General features: G+C 43.6%; 1 protein-coding gene across 8 annotated transcripts in view; it reads right to left on the bottom strand.

Annotated features, from left to right (window-relative positions):
• Positions 1 to 3,179: 3,179 nt before the first annotated feature.
• The window catches only part of LOC135904510 (carboxypeptidase D-like), a 175,136-nt gene continuing 158,573 nt past the window's right edge, over positions 3,180 to 19,742 (bottom strand). For 6 of the 8 annotated variants that reach the window (XM_065435295.1, XM_065435298.1, XM_065435294.1 and 3 more), the window contains 3 exons: positions 16,818 to 16,982; positions 8,969 to 9,007; positions 3,180 to 4,545 (listed from right to left, as the gene is read on the bottom strand). In XM_065435295.1, the coding sequence (XP_065291367.1) occupies positions 4,405 to 4,545; positions 8,969 to 9,007; positions 16,818 to 16,982 (345 nt within the window). In that variant the 3' untranslated portion in view covers positions 3,180 to 4,404. Of the gene's footprint in view, positions 4,546 to 8,968; positions 9,008 to 12,725; positions 13,798 to 16,817; positions 16,983 to 19,742 lie in introns of those variants that run through there. The other 2 variants (XM_065435301.1, XM_065435300.1) reach the window with 2 other exon arrangements.

Below are 19,742 nucleotides of genomic sequence, written 5' to 3'. Positions count from 1 at the left end.
AAAGTATCATTCCATTCCACGCCACAGAAACCCTGGTTCACAAACAAACTGAAAGAATTATCAAATAGAAAGAAACGTCTTTTTCGCGCACCGAAAGCGAAGGATACACCCGAAGCTTGAGCGAAATACAACAAAGCAGAAAAAGAATATACAGGCGCAATAAGTAACGCAAGATACACGTTTTTGAACCGAGATCTACCAAGTATGCGAGCAGATAACACGCGAAAATTCTGGCAAGTCGTAAACCCTCACTCCACTTGCACCATCAGCCTTACTAACCAATCAGGACACGTATTTACAGATAAGCAATGCCTTTAACACCGCGTTTTCGTCCATACTCACGAAAGAATCAAGCGCACCTCCCCCCCCCCCCCTACACTGTTGACATCGGGTACGTGTTCCATCAAATTTTGCACAGATGGTATGTCGTCTATAATTCAAAATATGAAACTGTCTTCGTCAGGTGGCATTGATGGAATTAATGCCAAAGTCATATCATCGCCCCATTATTGTGTTTGCTTTATGCACAGTAACTTTCCACCGGCAACCTTCCAGATGTCTGGAAAATGGGCAAGGTCGCTCCGATCTACAAGCCAGGTGATAAAAGCTCTCCATCGAACTACCGACCAATTTCTCTAACAAGCGTCCCATGCAGAATCATGTAACATGTCATCTACTCTGAGATTGTAAACTTTCTAGATTCTAACAACTTCTCTCACCCCAGCCAGCATGGCTTTCGGAAAGGATTCTAGTGCGAAACGCAACTAGTAATCTTTCTTCACGACCTGCATGCTAACCTTGACAACAACTTACAAACTGACGCGATCTTTCTAGATTAGGCAAATGCATTCGACACAGTCCCCTACCAAAGACTTATGCTAAAATTATCCCAATTAAACTTGGACCCTAACGTACTAAAATGGATCGAAGCATTCCTAATTAACCGTTCTAAATTCGTACATGTCAATAACAAATCTTCCGACTGTCTCGAAGTAAAATTAGGTGTACCTCAATGTTCAGTGATCGGCCCCCTTCTATTCCTAATATACATTAACGACTTACCCCTTAGTGTATCTTGCAAAATCTGAATGTTTGCTGACGACTGCGTAATCTACTGAACGGTAAATAACACCTACGACCAAGTAACCCTATAGCAAGACCTTAACCACATTCAAGAATTGTGTGAGAAGTGGCTTCTATCTCTTAGCCAGAACAAATGGAAGCTTTTTTTTTTCCTTTTCCTGCCATAAAAACTCCTTACATTCTTCACGATATCGCAAACGTCCCTGTAGAGTCAGTATCATCGTTCAAATATCTACGTGTCACACCGTCTAACGATCTCACTTGGAATGCGCATATAACTATTATCATTTCGTCCGCAAACAAAATACTGGGCTTCCTAGAACGTCACCTACGTCATGCGCCCCAGCACGTAAAGTTGCTCGCGTACCAGTCACTTATCAGATCGAAACTCGAATAAGCCTCCGCCGTATGGAATCCGCAGCCAAACATATCTTATAAACGATCTCGAATCATTGCCAAATCGCGCCGCCTGATTCATTCCCTCCCTATAGTCATTCGATATCAGCGTTTCATCCTGAAATGGACAATACGGGCTATCATCACTCTCTGTTCGCCGATATACATTTCACACCGCACCGGCCATACATGCACTTCAAGTGTCCCGTTTTCGCACCAGAACTGTCACTTTTTCCGCCTCTTTTTCTTCCCCGTGCAGCCAAAGATTGGAACGACCTTCCCACGTCTATTGTTTCAATCACCTGCCGATCAAGTTTCATTGCAAACTTAATAATCTCTGTTGTTAAAACGAACGCGTCGAAATGTATTTTTTATGTACAAACTACCCCTTATGTAATACCCCCGAGTGGCGTCCTTAAGAAAGCAAAAAATGAAATGGAAAGAAATGAAATATAGCCAACACAAAACGTTGGAGGTAAAAGTTCAATGGCGTTATGGCTGGCGTCTAGAACCGTGTGCAGAAAGGACTTTCACCCACCCTGCCTCGTTGAAACGAAGCGTGACTTCTCCTGCTACGGTTGGCACCTTGTGCAGAAAGGACATTCACCCACCATGCCTCGTCGAAATGAAGCATGGCTTCCTAATTCGCCATGGTCATCTCGAGTGTCTGCCGGTCTGGCGGAAGCCCCGCAATGTTTTCAGGCCTCTTTTGTGTGTGCGCGACTTTAGAGGGACCCTTTCCTGGAACTGTCCAGCCCTACAGGGGAACTTCCGCGAACCAGCAACGCCCAAAAAAGAAGTATAAGCGTCTGCAATTCCCGGACCTGCGGCTCGGTATAACCAGAGGCTCGGTATGACCAGAGGAGGAGGGGCCCTCTTTCCGCGAATCACTCTCTGTGCCGGTCACGTGACGTCGAGGGAAGCAAGATCCCTCCCACGATTGTAGAGAGCCTATTTAGGGGCTCCGAAATGTACTTTTTTAGATCACTTCATTCACTTTTCTTCATCTTTCAACAACCTTTGAATAAACCGTGCAAATTTCGCACTAGAAATCGTCTCGTCCCTGCCCGGTTGCCATGGTCTACCGGATGCCTGCAGCCCGCAGACAACGCCACGCTACCCAATAGTAACGTCGGTCGAGCTTCGATAGGCAGGCGCGCTACAACTCGGCAGCAGACGATACGCTACCCTGGAGTACGCAACAGTTGGCACCGTAGTCTCGTAATCGTTACTTCAGTTTTTCTAGTGGAGCATCATTTGTCGTTCCAAGGAAATTTGAGATTCAGGATATCAGATGTTTACAATGATGATTTGGCGAAGCTACTTGCCATAGCATATTTTCTGAATCGCGCCGCAGTGATGAAAGCTGAAGTTGATAAAATGGGTTTAGAGGACCACAGTGGGATGCTCAGCTCGTACTTGGCCGTTTTTACTACAAAAGTCCAGACACAGCCAGTGCATGGTACGGAAGGTATTTGAAATATTTATTAGTATTATCAGCCTCTAGCAATTCATTCATTCATTCATTCATTCATTCATACGAATGATCGGCCGAGAATCGAGCCCGCCACCTCGTGGTCTGCAGTAAAACGTTATAGCCAGTGAGCCACGTCGGCGCATATCTTCAGCGAAGTTCAAGGACTCGTGCGGGTTCGCACCCTTCAGCTACAACAGTTCAGTAAGCAGGAAGTAAACATCGCTGGTGAGATTCTTCTCTCTTTATTGTAACAAGGTGATTCACTCTTTATCATGAGAACTCTGACCCACACAACGCGCGATGTGTGGCCTGCAAGCAAACAAAAAAGAATAGATGTTGTGCAAAGATAAAACCGCTGACTGCATTCTAACCGTACAAACATAACAGTATGCGACTCAAATTGTCCTCTAGAGGAACGCACATATGATCGAAGAATTGTGTCACGAACTACGACCCATTGCTGCACGCGAATCCAGCTCTTAGAGGTTTGCGAACCACTGCCACTGGGCAGGAAAACGAGAAAGGTAAACGCGATTGTTGCACTTATGAGAGCCGGAAAAACCGGCCATAGAGTTTCATACAATGGCCTGTCGTGAAAGAAATTCGACGTTTGAGTCCGTAAAAGGTGCATTACCATAGGTTTGGTGCGTGGCCTTTGGTAATACTTGCTTCAAAGTCAGTGATGGCCTCTTAGCATATATTTCGGAAGTTAAATTGTGTCCATAAACTTTCTCTGCGGTCATAAATTTCATCTCGGAGAGCGGCCAGTCAACTGTCTTCAAGGCATCGACAGCATATGTGAAGAAAAAAGGAAGAGGAAGAAACGTAGTAGCCACCGAAGCCATCGTTATTTCTTTTTAAGTTGTCCTTCAGCGAAACAGATTAGAGTGAGGAATGGTCATTCCTTCAATGAGTTGAACTTTTAGATGAATGACTTTTTGAAATTAAAGACTAAAATGCTGTTACAAGCTACCAACGAAGCCAAACGTCATACTCTGTGAAACAACGGTTTCATGTAAACGAACGACGGCCTGTTTACAAGAAATAATAAAATAGCCACTAACATGTTTTCAACAAACACCCCGGCTACACTAGGTCGGCCTGGTGGACAAAGGATTGGAGCTGGCGGCGGCCACTTGGAGATATTTGCACCAAACTCTAACGTTCGTGACACAGGGTCCTCCAGATTGGGTAGCACGCTGGCGAACCTTGCGCGGAAGTCTGACGCAGCTGCGAAAAGGCTGCCGTGTTGCGCTCCCGAAAGGCGAGAAATGGGCGGCGGCAGCGGTGACGCGACGTCAAACGCGCCGAGCAACACACTCCGAGCACTGGGGCAGGACGGCGCCCCGGCGAGCGCCGAATTCCCGCACTGCTGTCGCTCGTCGAGCGCGGCTCGACACGCAGCCGGGCTTTTCGCGGCCGCCGTGTCGCGGTGCTCGCGAATTCACTCAGCCGAAGTTCCCGAAGATGTTTCCGAAGCCGGACTTTATGGAGTTCCACATGGAAGGCGCTCTCTGAAGCGACGATGGCGCCAGGAAGAAGCTTAGCCCCGAAGAGTCGGGATGCAGGAAGTCTTCATCCGAGAATATCTGGTGAAAGGAAAACGAGACGAGGGATTATTATTATTATTATTATCATTGACAATTATCGTTGACAATTTTAACCAACTTTTCTCTCAGTTTTCTGGGCTATCTAAGCAATCATGCTACACTGGCAGCACTGCTACTCCTGTAATTGAATCCGCTTTCCTACCCACTTTGACAGAAGAAGAGCTTTACTCGTTATTGGGCAGCTTTGGCAGGCATCAATCACCAGCTATCGATAAAATTCGCATGTTTGATCTATACAGGAACTTCGGCTTTCTGAAAAATGTCTTGCTAGAAATCCTAAATGGGATAATTACAAGCGGAAGTATTCCTACGCGGTTAAAAACGGCCGTAGTTCGACCACTTCTAAAAGGTGGTGACGCTAAGTGTGTGCATAATTATCGCCCCATTTCTATCCTGCCTAGTATAGCAAAAGTTCTAGAAAAACATGTCTTCTTAGTAATGAACAGCTTTATCAACAAAGCGGGGGGGTTTCCCGACTGTCAGTACGGTTTTATTGAAAAAAGGGGCACTCAGGCTTTATTAGAAGAATTGAGTGACCATTTATTTTCTTCACTTGAAAAAAATCTTGTTTGTTGCGCACTTTTTTTAGATGTGGCAAAAGCCTTTGACACGGTATGCCATTCGATTATGCTGGAGAAACTCTACAATTCAGGTTTTCGAGGACCTTTCTTCCGATTGCTACGCAATTTTCTTACAGATCGCTCCCAGATTGTTTCCATTTCAGACATTTCCAGTTCCCGTGTTTTTCTGAAGGCCGGTGTGCCACAAGGTTCCATACTGTCTCCCTTACTTTTTAATATATACGTTAAGGACATGTGCAACGTACGTGCTATCTGTCTGCAAGTTATTTCAATATGCAGACGATACTGCAATTTTAGCCACACATGTGAATTTTCCAGACGCATTCTCAATTCTTCAAAACGACGTCGGGAAATTAATGGATTATTTTGGTGCAAATGTAATTGACATCAATCATTCTAAATCAAGGTTGGTTTGCTTCCATAGCCCTCTGAAACGTGTTTCACTTTCTTCTTCACTTTATCTGCACAGCTCTCGATGTATTAATTGTTCCTGCCCTCCAATAAACTTTTCGGACTCTGTGAAGTATTTGGGCATATGGTTTGATTCTAGTCTTCTTTTTTCTACTCACTTGTCTTACATATCTGCCAAGCTTCGTAAAATTGTCTGTTTACTGTACCGCATCAAAGTGTTTTTACCCTTGTCTGTTAGGAAACTTTTGGTCCACTCGTTAGCCTACAGTGTGCTCAGATATGGTATTACAACATTTGTACATTGTTCTAGTACCTGGCATCACCGTGTAAATAGGTTGCTAAAGTGTATGTTAAAAAGTGTTGCTTATGACGTACACAGACCACAAGGGATGAACCTTTTTCAGATGCTAAAAATGCCGAATATGCGCTCACTGTTTGTTCAAACAGTGGTATTGAAACACTTCTGGTCCGATACCTTTAAAATCCCCACTGTGCCTTGCCGTCCTTTACGGCGTGCACCTGCTTTTTCAGTTCCTCACACACGAACCAGATTTGGCAGATATACTCGAGCCTTTTATGTTCCAGATATATTCAATGCACTTCCTTCTGAACTTTCTTCCTGTAAGTCTGTACGCGACATTCGCAAAACTTTAAGGGCTTTGTACACAGAATGATTATAGGCGTCGTATTTTTATTTCTCCTGTCATTGTTGAAACATGTTTTCGCTCTGGTCGTTTCTTCGCTTCTCTTTTTCTTTGTTGTTGTTTTTTCGTGATTCTCTTCTTTTTTTTTTTGCCTTGTACTTTATCACTCGCTACCTTAGTTTTCAATGTCTTTTTGTTTTGTTTTTCTTGCAAAAGAAAGAAAACTCAGTTTCTGGATGAGTCTTGCTATTGACTGCCGGGTTTCGCGTGACAAGCCACTGTGATGGCTTAGGCGAACCCGATTTCTGTACTTACACTTGCAGATTTGATAATAAATTATCATCATTATTATTATTATTATTATTATTATTATTATTATTATTATTATTATTATTATTATTATTATTATTATTATTATTATTATTATTATTATTATTATTATTATTGGTTTGGCAACTTGTATACACTTGAGAGGAAAGGGAAAAGGAGGAGCAAGCTGGCAACTCCCTGCCTACTCTTCAAAAAGAGGTACGTACTGCAAGAAAACGCAGGGAGAAATCGAGGCGCGTCAGAAGCACAACCTTTTTCTCTCTCCATGTCCTACGCTTCTGAGTTTGTCCTGCTTGCAAATCAAAGGAAGGGCAGCTTACTGACCGCAGGTACGCACCGCACAAGGCGGCAACAGACACACAAACGCAGCCTTTTTGAAGAGAAGGGCGTTGTTACCGAACAGCCGGATTTACATTTCATAGATAGCAAAGCTAGTTTCTGTGGCTCATATGGAATTCTGCACCTCAGCACGAGGTCACGGGTTTCAATTTCCAATCGTGGCTGCTTCCCTTTCGAAGGGACTGGAATGTAAAAGTTCAAATCTATAGGCCTACTGACATTTAGGCCCACGGTATCGCACCCCCTTCCTGTGACCGAAGTTGAACTACAATCCTTCACTGTGACGTCCTCGTTGTCAAGGTGTAGCTTCGATACGTAAATCTACCAGCCTTAAGGTTTGGTGACAAACTTCACGTGATTTAGCGCAGCCGGTTCAACCCCGCAAGAACGAATACGTACATGCCAGCAACCGATCATAGGCGGATCAACGTAGCAATGGACAGCGAGTGCAGACTTTTCTAGCAAATGTTACAATCACACTGCCGATAAGTTGCGAGCGAAATAGAGAATCACTGGGCATACATCAAGCTGGGGTGATTCTGGGCAATGGCTTTTACAAGAGCGCGAGCTGTGCCCATGTATACACGAGAGTTCCCTACGGGTACGGAAAAATGCCGGCCCGGACTTTCTCACGGACGGTTCACGCCGACGGCCTTTACAATACATATATTCGAACCTCACGCGCACGTCGCTGCATGAATTTCCAGCTTGTACCTGCGCTGTTTTACTGACTGAGCGGGTCGCTCCGACGGCGTTCGAAGAAGTTCCTTAAATTTAATGGGGATTCGGAAGAATCTGAATGTCCGACCACTATCTGATTGATTGATTGATTGATTGATTGATTGATTGATTGATTGATTGATTGATTGATTGATTGATTGATTGATTGATTGATTGATTGATTGATTGATTGATTGATTGATTCGCAGTATTTAACGTCCCACGCCAACAAAACGGTCATGAGAGATGCCGCATTTAGGGGGGAGGCTCCAGATTAATTTTGACCACCCGCAGGTTTCCTTAACGTATACGTAAGCACACACTTTTTCTCCTATACACCATCATCGAAATGTGGTAGTCGTAGCCGGGAGACGAATCTAGAGCAGAACGCCGCATGTACTGAGCCACCCGGGTCACCAATATTTGCAATCGACCTCAATAGTTGCAGGCTTGTGACCTGCAGCTAACCACGGTTTTCTAAATCATTGTTGCCACAAAATGCGCAAGAAATTGCACGCGCGTGTACACTAAGCCGGACATACTGGGCCCCTTTTTGTATTTGAACACACATAGAAACACGTTCGCTAGGGGTGATTACCGCTCAACCTTTCAGAGTTCATGGATTCGCGCGTATACATTAGAGTCACAAAGGTATATTTATCGGCATACAGTTACGCAAGATAAACCACATGCTTATGCTAGGTGACTATGGACGGACGATTCAGTACACACGGCTGTTTTACTGGGCACAGTAGGAATTTGCTCTCGTACCACTTTTCCTAACGAAATATAGCACAATGACCTTCCTTCTTATCACAAATGTACATTTGCCTCCGCCAAAGACACGTCAGGTTCAACAACGTGCACGTTAAGCGGAACGCTCGATTCAGACAATAAGACGTTAAGGTCCTCTACGCTGTCCTATAATGCAACAACACATGTGCAAACTCATTTTTCTTGCCTCTCTGCTGCAGATGGTACTCTTCGATATGGAAATAACGGTAAAACAAAACTAGTTTTCCTAAATATCTAACTATATACACCGTAATATTACATACATCTCTTGCCATTCGCCAACATCTGCAACAAATATTTTGTGAGCATGAATCTGTGTTGGCAAGTTGACGCTTTACGCATTCACACATAAGCCTTTTCTTGAACAGGCACCCATCTGAACTGAGCGAGAAACATTTCATGTTTTTAATCATTACTTGCGTGTAAAATTTGTATACATACATAAAGCGAGTGCTTGCTCTCATAAATTAACTTATGGGATGAATGAGCTAACAATCACGTTATCATAGTGTTTTTATATGCGCATTTGCTATGGCTAATGCGGGCCTATCGTGCATTATATGTTTTAGTTTTAATACTTACAGATCGTGAAATGCGGTACTTATTCTTCCAAGCGGAAACCTAAAGAGAGAAGAATGAAAGTAAAAGGAAGTGTTCGTCTATTTGATTCGGAATTCAACAGGCAAAGTTTGTTCTTAGAGGACTCACAGCGCTGAACCTGTGCATGGTAGTCTATTTTCAGGCAGCATTTTTCCTTTACAAAATATCAATAACTCCGAACAAAGCGCACTAAATTCTAAAAAAAGTTGATAGACGTACTAGAAGCTTGCAGCGCGAGCACGACATACGGTCGGAATTAGAATAACTTTCTAGAACGTGCCCTCGGGGTGCTTGAAAGTTAAGCCACCGTTTTACACGCCGCTAATCAGCATATGAGCCCTTGAAGCATTTTTTAAGTGGTGGAAGACATCTTAGTATTGATACATCTCGATCACATTTTTGATCAAATTGTCTCAATGCCACTACGTAATTTGTGACTGTTCACTCTTGTCAGGGCTCGTTCAGCATGTACCGATGCCTCCTTATAAGGAAGGTGCCAAAATAGCTTATATATATATATATATATATATATATATATATATATATATATATATATATATATATATATATATATATATATATATATATATATATATATATATATATATATAACACCTTAAGTATGTTCATACTTAAGGCGTTCATACCTTATAAACATACCTCTTAAGTATGTTTCATTCTGACTAGACTGGCTTCCATCATACTCTCGACTTCATACTGATGCCTCATACTGAAAAAAGCAATCGGAGATCTACTTCTGCAATAAAGCATGTTTACAGATTAAATATAATTTGTAATTTCAAGTCAAAATCACTTGCCAACGCGGCTATGTAATGTCCTTTTCTTACTCGTGAAACCGTAGATATATTTTTCTTGTATACAAATGCCGAATATACAGAATTGGATACCTTCATAGCTTTTTGTCAGTGGTAATTGTTTTTCTGGGTGAGCCTGCAATTGCGTCACAATGACAGGTAGTATTTGGGTAGTTTCCATGGAAGTGAGGTTCTTTTCGAATGCGCTGAAACCACGTACCACATTCAGTTACAGCTTTCCATACGTCATGAAAATATTCATACACGTGACATTGCCATGAATTGAATCCTCGCATCTCTGGAAAGTGGCACCCATACTCAGGAGCATTCAAGGAACGCAAGAGAGCTTCTCCCACAAAATCGTGCTGCCATCTAATCTCAGTCCCTCTCTCTCTTTGCGCTCTTGAAAACTAGTCCCATTACAAACACCACAAATAGGACACACTAGTTGTTCTGCAGCAATAAACAAAGGGTACGTGTGGTGAATATTGTAGCTCACAGCAGCAACACATACACACAGCAATACATGGACTTTGAAAAGACATTACGAGTGAAAATATTCTTAGCTCTTTTCCTAAGCCCATTCTCATTAAAGGGAAACTAAAGGCAAATATTAAGTCAAGCTAAAGTGATAGATTAGTGCTCAAGAATCCGTAAGGCGTCAATGTTATTGTGAACAGAGCCCCAGTTATCGAAAAATCGAGGTAAATGCAGGACGTGATTAGAAACTCCTGCGGGACATTCCAGCACTTATGCGATGACGAAAGCACTCCTCAGTTAAATTCTGTCACTAGTACTCAACCACTGCAAAGAACAACCTTGTATTGTACTGTAAAACGAAATGAAATGCTTCTTGTACAGCTCTATTTCGTTTTTAGAAAAAAAGTACTTATTCAAATTATCCTAAACGGCGACGCGGGCGGTCTAAGGGATTCGTTTTCGCTCGACTCCGCGCCCTCCACCCTATGGCGTTTCAGTAGTTTCGTTATTAAAGCCCCTCAATCTCCCAAAGTAGCGCCATTCACTTCCCTCCTCCTCCGCTCGGCGCGGCCTCGACGGTGGCGCCTCTGGTGGTGGGCCTGCCGTAGCAGACGACGGCTAACACGCTACGGGAGGAAATCCGCGGAAAAGTTCGTTATCGCGTAGTGCTGCACTGGTTTTGCTGGCTTGCAAAACTCGCACAAACTGCCAGTAGCAGAGAATTCAACTTCCATGTGATGTCGTGGGATGCCCGAACGATCGATGCCACTTGACCAAAAAGCAGCTGCAGTGGCATGTGCAGCGGCGAATCCACCGCCATCTCTCGGGCGCCGTTTTACTCATCGACGGCAGCAAAGGGTGGTGATGGCGTATGCAACGTTAGCACTCCCCCAGTTGGCTGGCGGGAAATTTGAATTACGAAAAAGGTGTTCGGACCCTTCGGATGCAATTTTCTCGTACGCGAATTCTTTTCTTGGCACGAAACAAGCATTGCGAGGTTTCTGGAATAATATTTAAATAGTCCACGTTGACTTAGTATTTTCCTTTAGTGTCCCTTTCAACAACCCTCGAGAACGAGGACAGCTTTGCGCCAGAGCTGAAAAAACAGGCCACTTATGCATGCACAAATATATATATATATATATATATATATATATATATATATATATATATATATATATATATATATATATATATATATATATATATATATATATATATATATATATATATATATATATATATATATATATATATGGTTGGCCTCTCATAAACTAAACCGCATTCCTCTTCGGAAAACAGGATCAGGAAGTTTACGACATCACGATAGATAACCAGACAATGATATTCGTTGACGCATGTGTTCAAGCAGGCTCACTTTAAGGCGCATTTGCCGCTGCATTCTTGACTTGACACCAACTATAGGTTTAACCAGAGTCACACGAGTTGTTGCAATTCTTGCAACATTGGAAGTCACCCTATCGGGGCTATTCCCAACAGGGTTAACAGCGATAAGGTATTAACTATACATGCTACTAGTACTCACAGGTATGTATCATCGAACTCGGACGTCCGCCTTTTTAAGTGCGTGTCGCAAGTTTAGAACAGTGCGAACAAAGCGGTTACAGAAGACAAAACGTGAGACCGGAGTGATTCCCACCTTCACCGTCAGACACCAGAGGGCTCCCTTTCGTGGTCAGTAGATGTCCAGTGAAACTCCGACCCAGAAACGTTCGGTGCTATCTGCTGCTGGCGATGTTCCGTGAAGCGCCGCAGCGTGTTAGTGATGGAATATCTAGCTTCGGCACCTGGCCAGCGTGTGCATTGCCCAAAGCACAGACGACAAAAGCACTTACAAGAGTCTCTCTTATGCTTCTCGTATTCAAAAACTTGTTTGCGGTAACCTTTGCATGCGTAGCTGCGCGTATATTAAAATAACGCTTACGAGATTCGGAAACAACTGATGTTAGCAAAAAATATTGCTAAATCAATGTGTGAGCAGCTAAAAGACTGCCTTGTATAGCAAATTTCGTGCCCTGAACAGCGAGGATTGCTACTAATATTTTGTCCTGCTAGAATCGTCACAGAAGTCCTCGGAGGAGAAACGCAGCAGTGTAGAAATTCTACAAGATTTATTCTGAGTGACCGACTGTGCGCTATAGATAATAAAACGAATTCAACAGGCATATCTCCCAAACTGCAAGCATTGAAGCAATGTGGTAAGCATTGAAACCAAATCAGGGAAAGCCTGCTACCATCTCTCGTTTGTATCGTTGAACAGCACGACGCAACAAGAACAGTAAAGATCGAATTGTTAGTTCTGTGAACGTTACTGCCTCGTTACTCAAATAATGCTTGTGCTCTTGTTCAGTGCTCTTGCCGTCCTCTTGGAATTTGTTGATGTCTTTAAATGAATATAGTGTAAAACAAGAAATGAATCAGAGGAGATGGGCATTTCAAGTTTATTAGTGAGATGAAAAGAGAGCAGAGACAAAAAGGGTGCTGTGAACCCCGCCACCAAGTTACCGAGAAAAACAAGAGATTAAGAAAAAGGCACTGTGCTGATAACATGCTGTATCTCACACGTGAATGATAGCAGGAATGTTTGGTAATAAAAAAGACATAGAAGTTGTAGGAGCGATAAAAAGAGCCCTGAAAAGTTCCATAATGCTCTCGTGCGCGTTGGCCGAGCTCTCCAACAAAACTCGGGAGGCCTTAATAACAAAAGATGCACTGTGTTCAGGAATGCTACATACGAAAATGAGTACACATAGCTAACAATGATGATGGCTATGATGATGACGATTGTAATGAGCTAATGACTATGAGGTTGCCTCTTGAAATTACGAATTATCGTGCGTCTGGAAGCACTCTCACAGTACAGGTCGCAAGTCTCTGTTCTGTCCTGCCATTTGATCCTCCTAACGGCATATATTTTGACAAGTCTATCATCTTTAACCTCAACTGGCCGATGAACGTGAAGCTACACGTCCGATGACCTTTTTAAAATGACCTAATACTGACAATCTTTTTTTTTAATGTTCGGTGAAAGTTAGTGGCTTAAATGCGTGGCCTTCATAGCAGCTTCCATAAAGCAACGTTACTGTTTCGCTTAATCGAAGCAGCATGTAAGGTTTGCCTATGCTAAACCTTCAACTTGCATATGAAGCATACTGACCATTGCATATTGCACTTTTAGAAAATGTTCTGTTCATTGCGGGTGGCAGAAAAAAGTAACATAAAAGAGAGGCTGCGATGTACGTGCTTACAGCTTGAAATACTGGCACAATTGAGGTGCAGTTGTGCCAATAATGGCACAATTGAGGCGCGCTTCATGGTGACATACAGCGAAAAGATAATAAAGCAGTTCGGTCAGTGGCGTAGCGGTTGCCCAAACTCGAATGGGTTGTTATTAGCCAGCGGTAGCGATTTGAAGCCGTTAAAGTAGAAGCGAGCGGGCAAGGACTGGGGCAGAATTTGTCTTACGGCTTCTAACTTATTCTCTTGTGGTGCCACCTGTGGTTCAGTTGGAAACAAAAACAGAGAAACAAAGGGAAAAAAACTTTAAGGAAAGGACACAGAGAGTGCACAGTGAAAGTAAAAAAAAACCATTTACAAAGTGAATATTCCGGAGTGAAAAGAAACTGAAGATGAAATGCATGAAAGCTGAGTGTTGTGCTTTCACTTCTTTGCAGAACGAACATCTGCCTTTTCTTTTTAGATTTCAGCACATAAACAGGAATGCGCTGATAAGAGGAATTGTTCACTATCATCGGTGCTGTTTTGTAGTGCATGGGCCCTATAACGCAAAACTATTCCAATATGTCTTCCTACCAATCTCCTGACGTCATATTTGCGTAACCGCCGACGCAAGCCTCGGGCGGTGACCTGCTAGGTTGTCTAAACAGACCAATCAAACGCTCTCCTCGTTTATAGGAGGTCACTTTTGTTTGCTTTAAAGACGTATAACATTGCCTACACTGAGCGGCTTGTCTTATCTAATTGGCTGATAAGAGGCGAGGAGTACGCTCAAGTGGAGAAGGATTTGATGGGGCTGAGCCGGTGCACTGAAAATCGTTAAACGGATGAAGAGAGTGGCGCCGGCATCTGCGATTGGTGCGTTTTCCCTTACTTTGTTTGCGGTGGCTGGTCGAAAATCGCGGCGGCATGCAACGGAAGCTTAAGAACGACGCTAAAACAGATCTTCAGCTAAGAGTAGTTGCCATAACGCAATCGAAAATGTGCCGAAAGTGCTAGAAAACGTTACAAGGCCACGCAAAAAGTTTTATTGTACGCAAATAAACCCATGCTCTGCGGCAGGTGCGAGTAGCAAGAGCCTAAGCGACCGGCGGCAGCTATTCCTTTCGGAACGGGGCAGCCTGCGGCTATTCAGAGAAATGTGCTATTGACGGCTATTGAGAAATATTAATGCTTCTTTAACGCGTACACTTCAGTTTGGCGCGGTGAGTTTTCGCGTTTTTGTGACGTCGCGCGGCAGGCAGGTGAAGTGTATGCAGCCCGAAAACTTTTGACCAATAGCCGAGTGTTAATGGTGAAAAGGCGTCGTATCTGAAATAATTTTTTTTTCAGTCCGATCATGCATAATCATACTGTACACGTCTTATCAGATGGGGAGCTATCGCGGTTTCTGTGACGTCGCGTGAGTGACAGGCGAAGTGGGAGTGGCCCAAAAAAGTTTTTGACCAATCGCGGAGGGCTGACTGCAGGATAGGAATAGAAAAGTTTGGAATAGCTTTACGTTATAGAGCCTTATGTCTTAAAATTCACTCTCACACTACAAAACGAAGCATGGCTTTGTGGCTTTTATGAACTGATGCTAACTGTGTGAGCTACACCAAGGCACTTTTAAAGTGGCAGCGTTGGTGATTAAGACTACGTTTCTTTTTTTTTTCGAAGTTTAACAGGTATTTCCACTTGGTTATATAACATGTAGCTTAAGCGATCGCAACACTCTGCTTGCAAGCATGATACCCTATGTTACATAGCAAGGAGTACAAGACTATGATGGAGGAAAGACAGCAACACGTATCCGTATCATGCAGTTAATTTGTTCGTTGAAACAATGATCAATACGTTTACGGAGTTGCATGCTTTCTGATCCGTTCAATCTAAATCAATCCATTTTGCTATGCCCTGAAATTTTTACACGTGCTGCATCAGGACAGCTTTCCCATTGCAGTGACATATTTTAGTGCTACCAATTAAACTCACTGCGTTTTTTTTCTTATCCCAGGTGAAACCATGTATCCCCATTTTAATTAAGTACATGACCAAGAGGATTAATACAGACGTGAACTGTTCTCCTATTTGTACACACGCAAATTGGCAGTCTTTGGCATGCGTTCAGGTACACAAACTTAACAGACGTTCAAGACTATAACTATGTTTCTGAGAAATACCATACATTGATAATGACCCTGAGAATGTGGACTGAAGCCGAACAAGACACGTCTAAAAACACAAAAATAAAATTAATAAACGACCAGATACGTTTGTCCTACACTAACGCACCTTCCCATAAATTCTGGTCACTAAGGCTGCGCCTGTGATGCAGCAAGCATTATATTCAAGTAGCCACACTGAATTTGCTGTACACAATATACACAATAAGGGAGCACAATGTTCGCTTTGAACATGCAAACAAGCTTTCATCCATGAGCTGTACTAGGTATATTGGTATCTATCATGTGAGCAGTGCATTAGCTCCATCAAAGCCTAAAATATGACGCCAGCTCGCTACAGCAAACCAAGCTAAATTACGAATCGGGTTGCACGGGTTGCGCGACAAATATGATTCTGTTACCTACTTTGCGAATACAGCCTGGCACGAGCCCATGGTACTTGTTATTCATGCACAATGGGTGTGGCATTGCACATATACATCTTCGCGGCCGTGAGCTCTGGAGTAATACCTTTTTTTTTTAATCCGTTTTCTTCTAAACGCCTCTCCTTATTTATGCGGCGCTCTACGTATGTATTCCACCCCGCTTAATTTCTTTCTTCAATGCTCGCTTTGACATACGTCCAGTCATGTGATTCCCGCAGCTTCATAGCCTCTGACACAGCCCGGAGCGCCGCAATGGCCGATCTTCGGCTGAACTCCATTCAGTAAAGCAATAAAACCGGCCAATATAGAGCACTGCGCAATACGGCATCGTGCCTTAATGCCTGCCGATGAGACGAGACCGTGCAAAAACAAGCATTGAAATTGCGAACAGCCGCGCTTCCACGAAACACTCTGGGCCACCGCGGGCGCCCGATCTCACTTCCATGACAAAAACGTCGGCCTGATATTGCCAGCGGGAACCGGGCGCGTCGTCATCACGACGCCCATGGTTCCGATACCCGCCAGCTTCCCTGACGTCACCGGCCTCCATGCGGCCCGCGACAGTTGCCGCGCGCGGCTGTGCCGTTCCGGTGACGTCACTGGTGGAAGCAGTGGAACGAGGAAGCGAGCTGGTGGTAGTTGTGTTAGTGGAAGGAGAGGAGGTTCCGTTGCCCGGAGCAGGAGTTACCGTAGGCTGCGGCACTGCACTCTGTGCCGAGTCCGGTTCGGGCTGCAGCTGTTCGGGCTCATCGGTCTCCTCGTGTAAAGACTTGAGCGTCACGTTAAGAATGGAGATCTGCTGCTCGAGCACGATGAAATCCTGCTTGGCCGTGTGGAATCCCGGCGCGGAGACCTGCGCAGAGAACAAAAAACAATTTCAAGGTTTAGCGCTTTCCGCCGTAAGTTTTCCGTTGCACTAATTGCAGACTAACAAACAGACAAAAGAAAAGCCGGAGATGTCGACGAGGTGCATGCCTAGCTGTGGAACAACGGAATAGGAAGATGGGGGAAAATGATGCTGTTTACACAAGCTAACGTTAGCTTGAAAGCTCACTGTCGACTGTTGACTTTTGCAGTTGGAATAATACACAGATTACTTGCTGCAAGAAGGACATATGTGGCTACAATACAAACAGAATGCCTGCGTTGAAGAATATTAAATGCCTCACCATAGCTTTAGATGATGTTGCCGGCCTTCACTGGAGCGAGAAATCTCGTTTTCTTGTCCTTACAAATAGTGTCATTCATTCTTAAAAACTACAACTGCTGTTCCGAAAGGAAAGATACCGCGAGGTATGATACTGTAGTTTTGCGTGTATAGATCGCACAAAAATTTCAAAAAATTTGTCAGTAATAGGGAAAAAGCGAATGATATGCAAATTTCGCCTTGAAAGGTGGCTTCACGGCATCAAATTTCGCGCTGCCGTGAAGCCACCTTTCAAGGCAAGGTTCTCCGCTAGTTAAACTTTCGTTATCTCCAACGGAACCCCACCTCTTCCCCACCCCTGCGTGTTCAAGCTCCCTTCTCCCCTCTTTCATTCTCCTCCGCTTAACGAGTCGCCCCTTTGCGTTCAGCAGTTAGCGAATAGCGCACGCGGCAAGCTCGTCGGTCTCCCCCGGCGCTGCCCGAGCCTGCGCGAAGTGCCAGCGCTGAGCCAAATCACCGTTTGGATTTTCGGCTCGGTCGCGCTTGCTCTGTCGCCGTTGCGATGCGAGGGCTTCTCCGTCCACGCTGTCATCCGCTGTAGTGCGAGAGCTAGCTGCGAAGTGGTCAGATTGACCTCAGGTATCATACACTGATTCGTCAGCGATAACATCCGGCATGCGAATCTAGTTTTGTCAGCATCGCCGAAGAAGGGGGAAACAGGGTTGCTGAGACTGTTTTTGCAAAGATTTGAGCATTGCTGTATGCAGTATGTATGGAAGGTAAACCAAGGGACATCTAACTGCGGCATTTTCAGCGACGTACGAATTGCTTACTAATTTTCTTTTTTTCGACTGATAAATAAACCCCGCGAAATGTGGAGAATACCATGTGACTGCGCTCCTACAAGGATCATAAAGGAGCGCCCTCGAACAGGCTCCATCTGAGTTAATCAGAACGAAATAACGTAATTAAAGAAAACCATCGTGATCGGGCTGGTGCCTTATCTGCCGCTGCCCGGCTGGGGAAAGAAGCAGTTCTATCTGTTGCCTTGGAGTAGATAAAATGCACGGATGTTTTTTTTTTATTGTATATTTTTTAGAAAGACCTCACAGGCCTACGAAGAGGAATAGGTTAAGGGGGGGGGGGGGGATATGGCAGAGTTTATCACAAGATACAATCGCTAAAAAGATGTCGATGCATAAAAGGATTCTAATATTGGCACGAAACGATGAAATTTGCATACGTACAGAAAGATGTTAGAAAAGAAGAAAAAGAAGAATAAGGAACGAACAGATAAGAATTGCATAAAAACAGCAAGAACAGCAAGAAGTACTACAGGGAGTGCACTCACGTAGTATTTTTCGTACTTCGTGAGGTTTCTTTGCTAGCCGGAAAAAAAATGTACACATTTACCCCGGAAAGGCAGTGTTCCTGGGTTCGAGTCCCGGACCTGGACGAATTTTTCTTCATCTGTGAGGCTTTTCTTTCGAGGAACCCGTATGGGTTTCCTTTGTAGCAATTGCTACGAACGGGTGGATGTCTGATTTTCCCTTTATTATTTAGTACGTTGCTGAAGAAAGCGCGGTTGGATAACATTTGAGGGTGCCTACAAATGCCTCATTGACATATTGAAAATTAGGGCAGTACCTCTCGAGTTAGATAACTATTTGCAATTACCGAATTGAATCTAAATAACGATAGGCTTACTGGCGGCTACTCCACTGTGCTGGAAACAATATGCAATAGGTTTTCTTCGAGTAACGCAACTGCGCTTTTTTTTAAGTCTTGGTGCATGATAGTTGGGGAACACTCTATAATTCACTCAGTAACCGGAATGACGCTAAGCCGGATTAACTCCAAATAAGAATCAACGGCAGTCACGCACAGCAGCGCCTATACTCGGACTCACAGAAAAAGAGAGAGAGAGGCGGCAGTTTCGCCGGAAAGGCGAAGCAGTATTAGTGATGGCTAAGTACGCGATAATTACACGAAGATTACACTACGGAGAGGACTCATGAAGTGAAATTGAATTGTCTCCTACTAGGAGGTCTTGTATATAGTCGAGCTCAATTCTTTCAAGTTTTCACGAAGTTCGAAGTGCAAGAAATTATATATATATATATATATATATATATATATATATATATATATATATATATATATATATATATATATATATATATATATATACACACACACAATTGGGGGTTCGAATTATACGCGCTGGCTGGTTATACGCGCAAAAATGCGGTATGTCACGCAGTACAATCATTGGTGATAAACAATTGAGTGGTACAGCGTTCTAACCCAAGATATGCCTATTTTAGGTTGGCCATCACTTTGTTGCAACTCTTGAAATCATAAGAGCACTGCAGTGGATACACCAATAAAATACAACAAAGAAGAATACAGCACGAAGCAGATCACACAAAAGTTAAAGGTTTATAAAAGAGAATACATCGAGAG

Source organism: Dermacentor albipictus, chromosome 2 (genome assembly GCF_038994185.2).
Source record: "Dermacentor albipictus isolate Rhodes 1998 colony chromosome 2, USDA_Dalb.pri_finalv2, whole genome shotgun sequence".
NCBI lineage: Eukaryota > Metazoa > Arthropoda > Arachnida > Ixodida > Ixodidae > Dermacentor > Dermacentor albipictus.
This window is presented reverse-complemented; position numbering and strand designations above follow the sequence as displayed.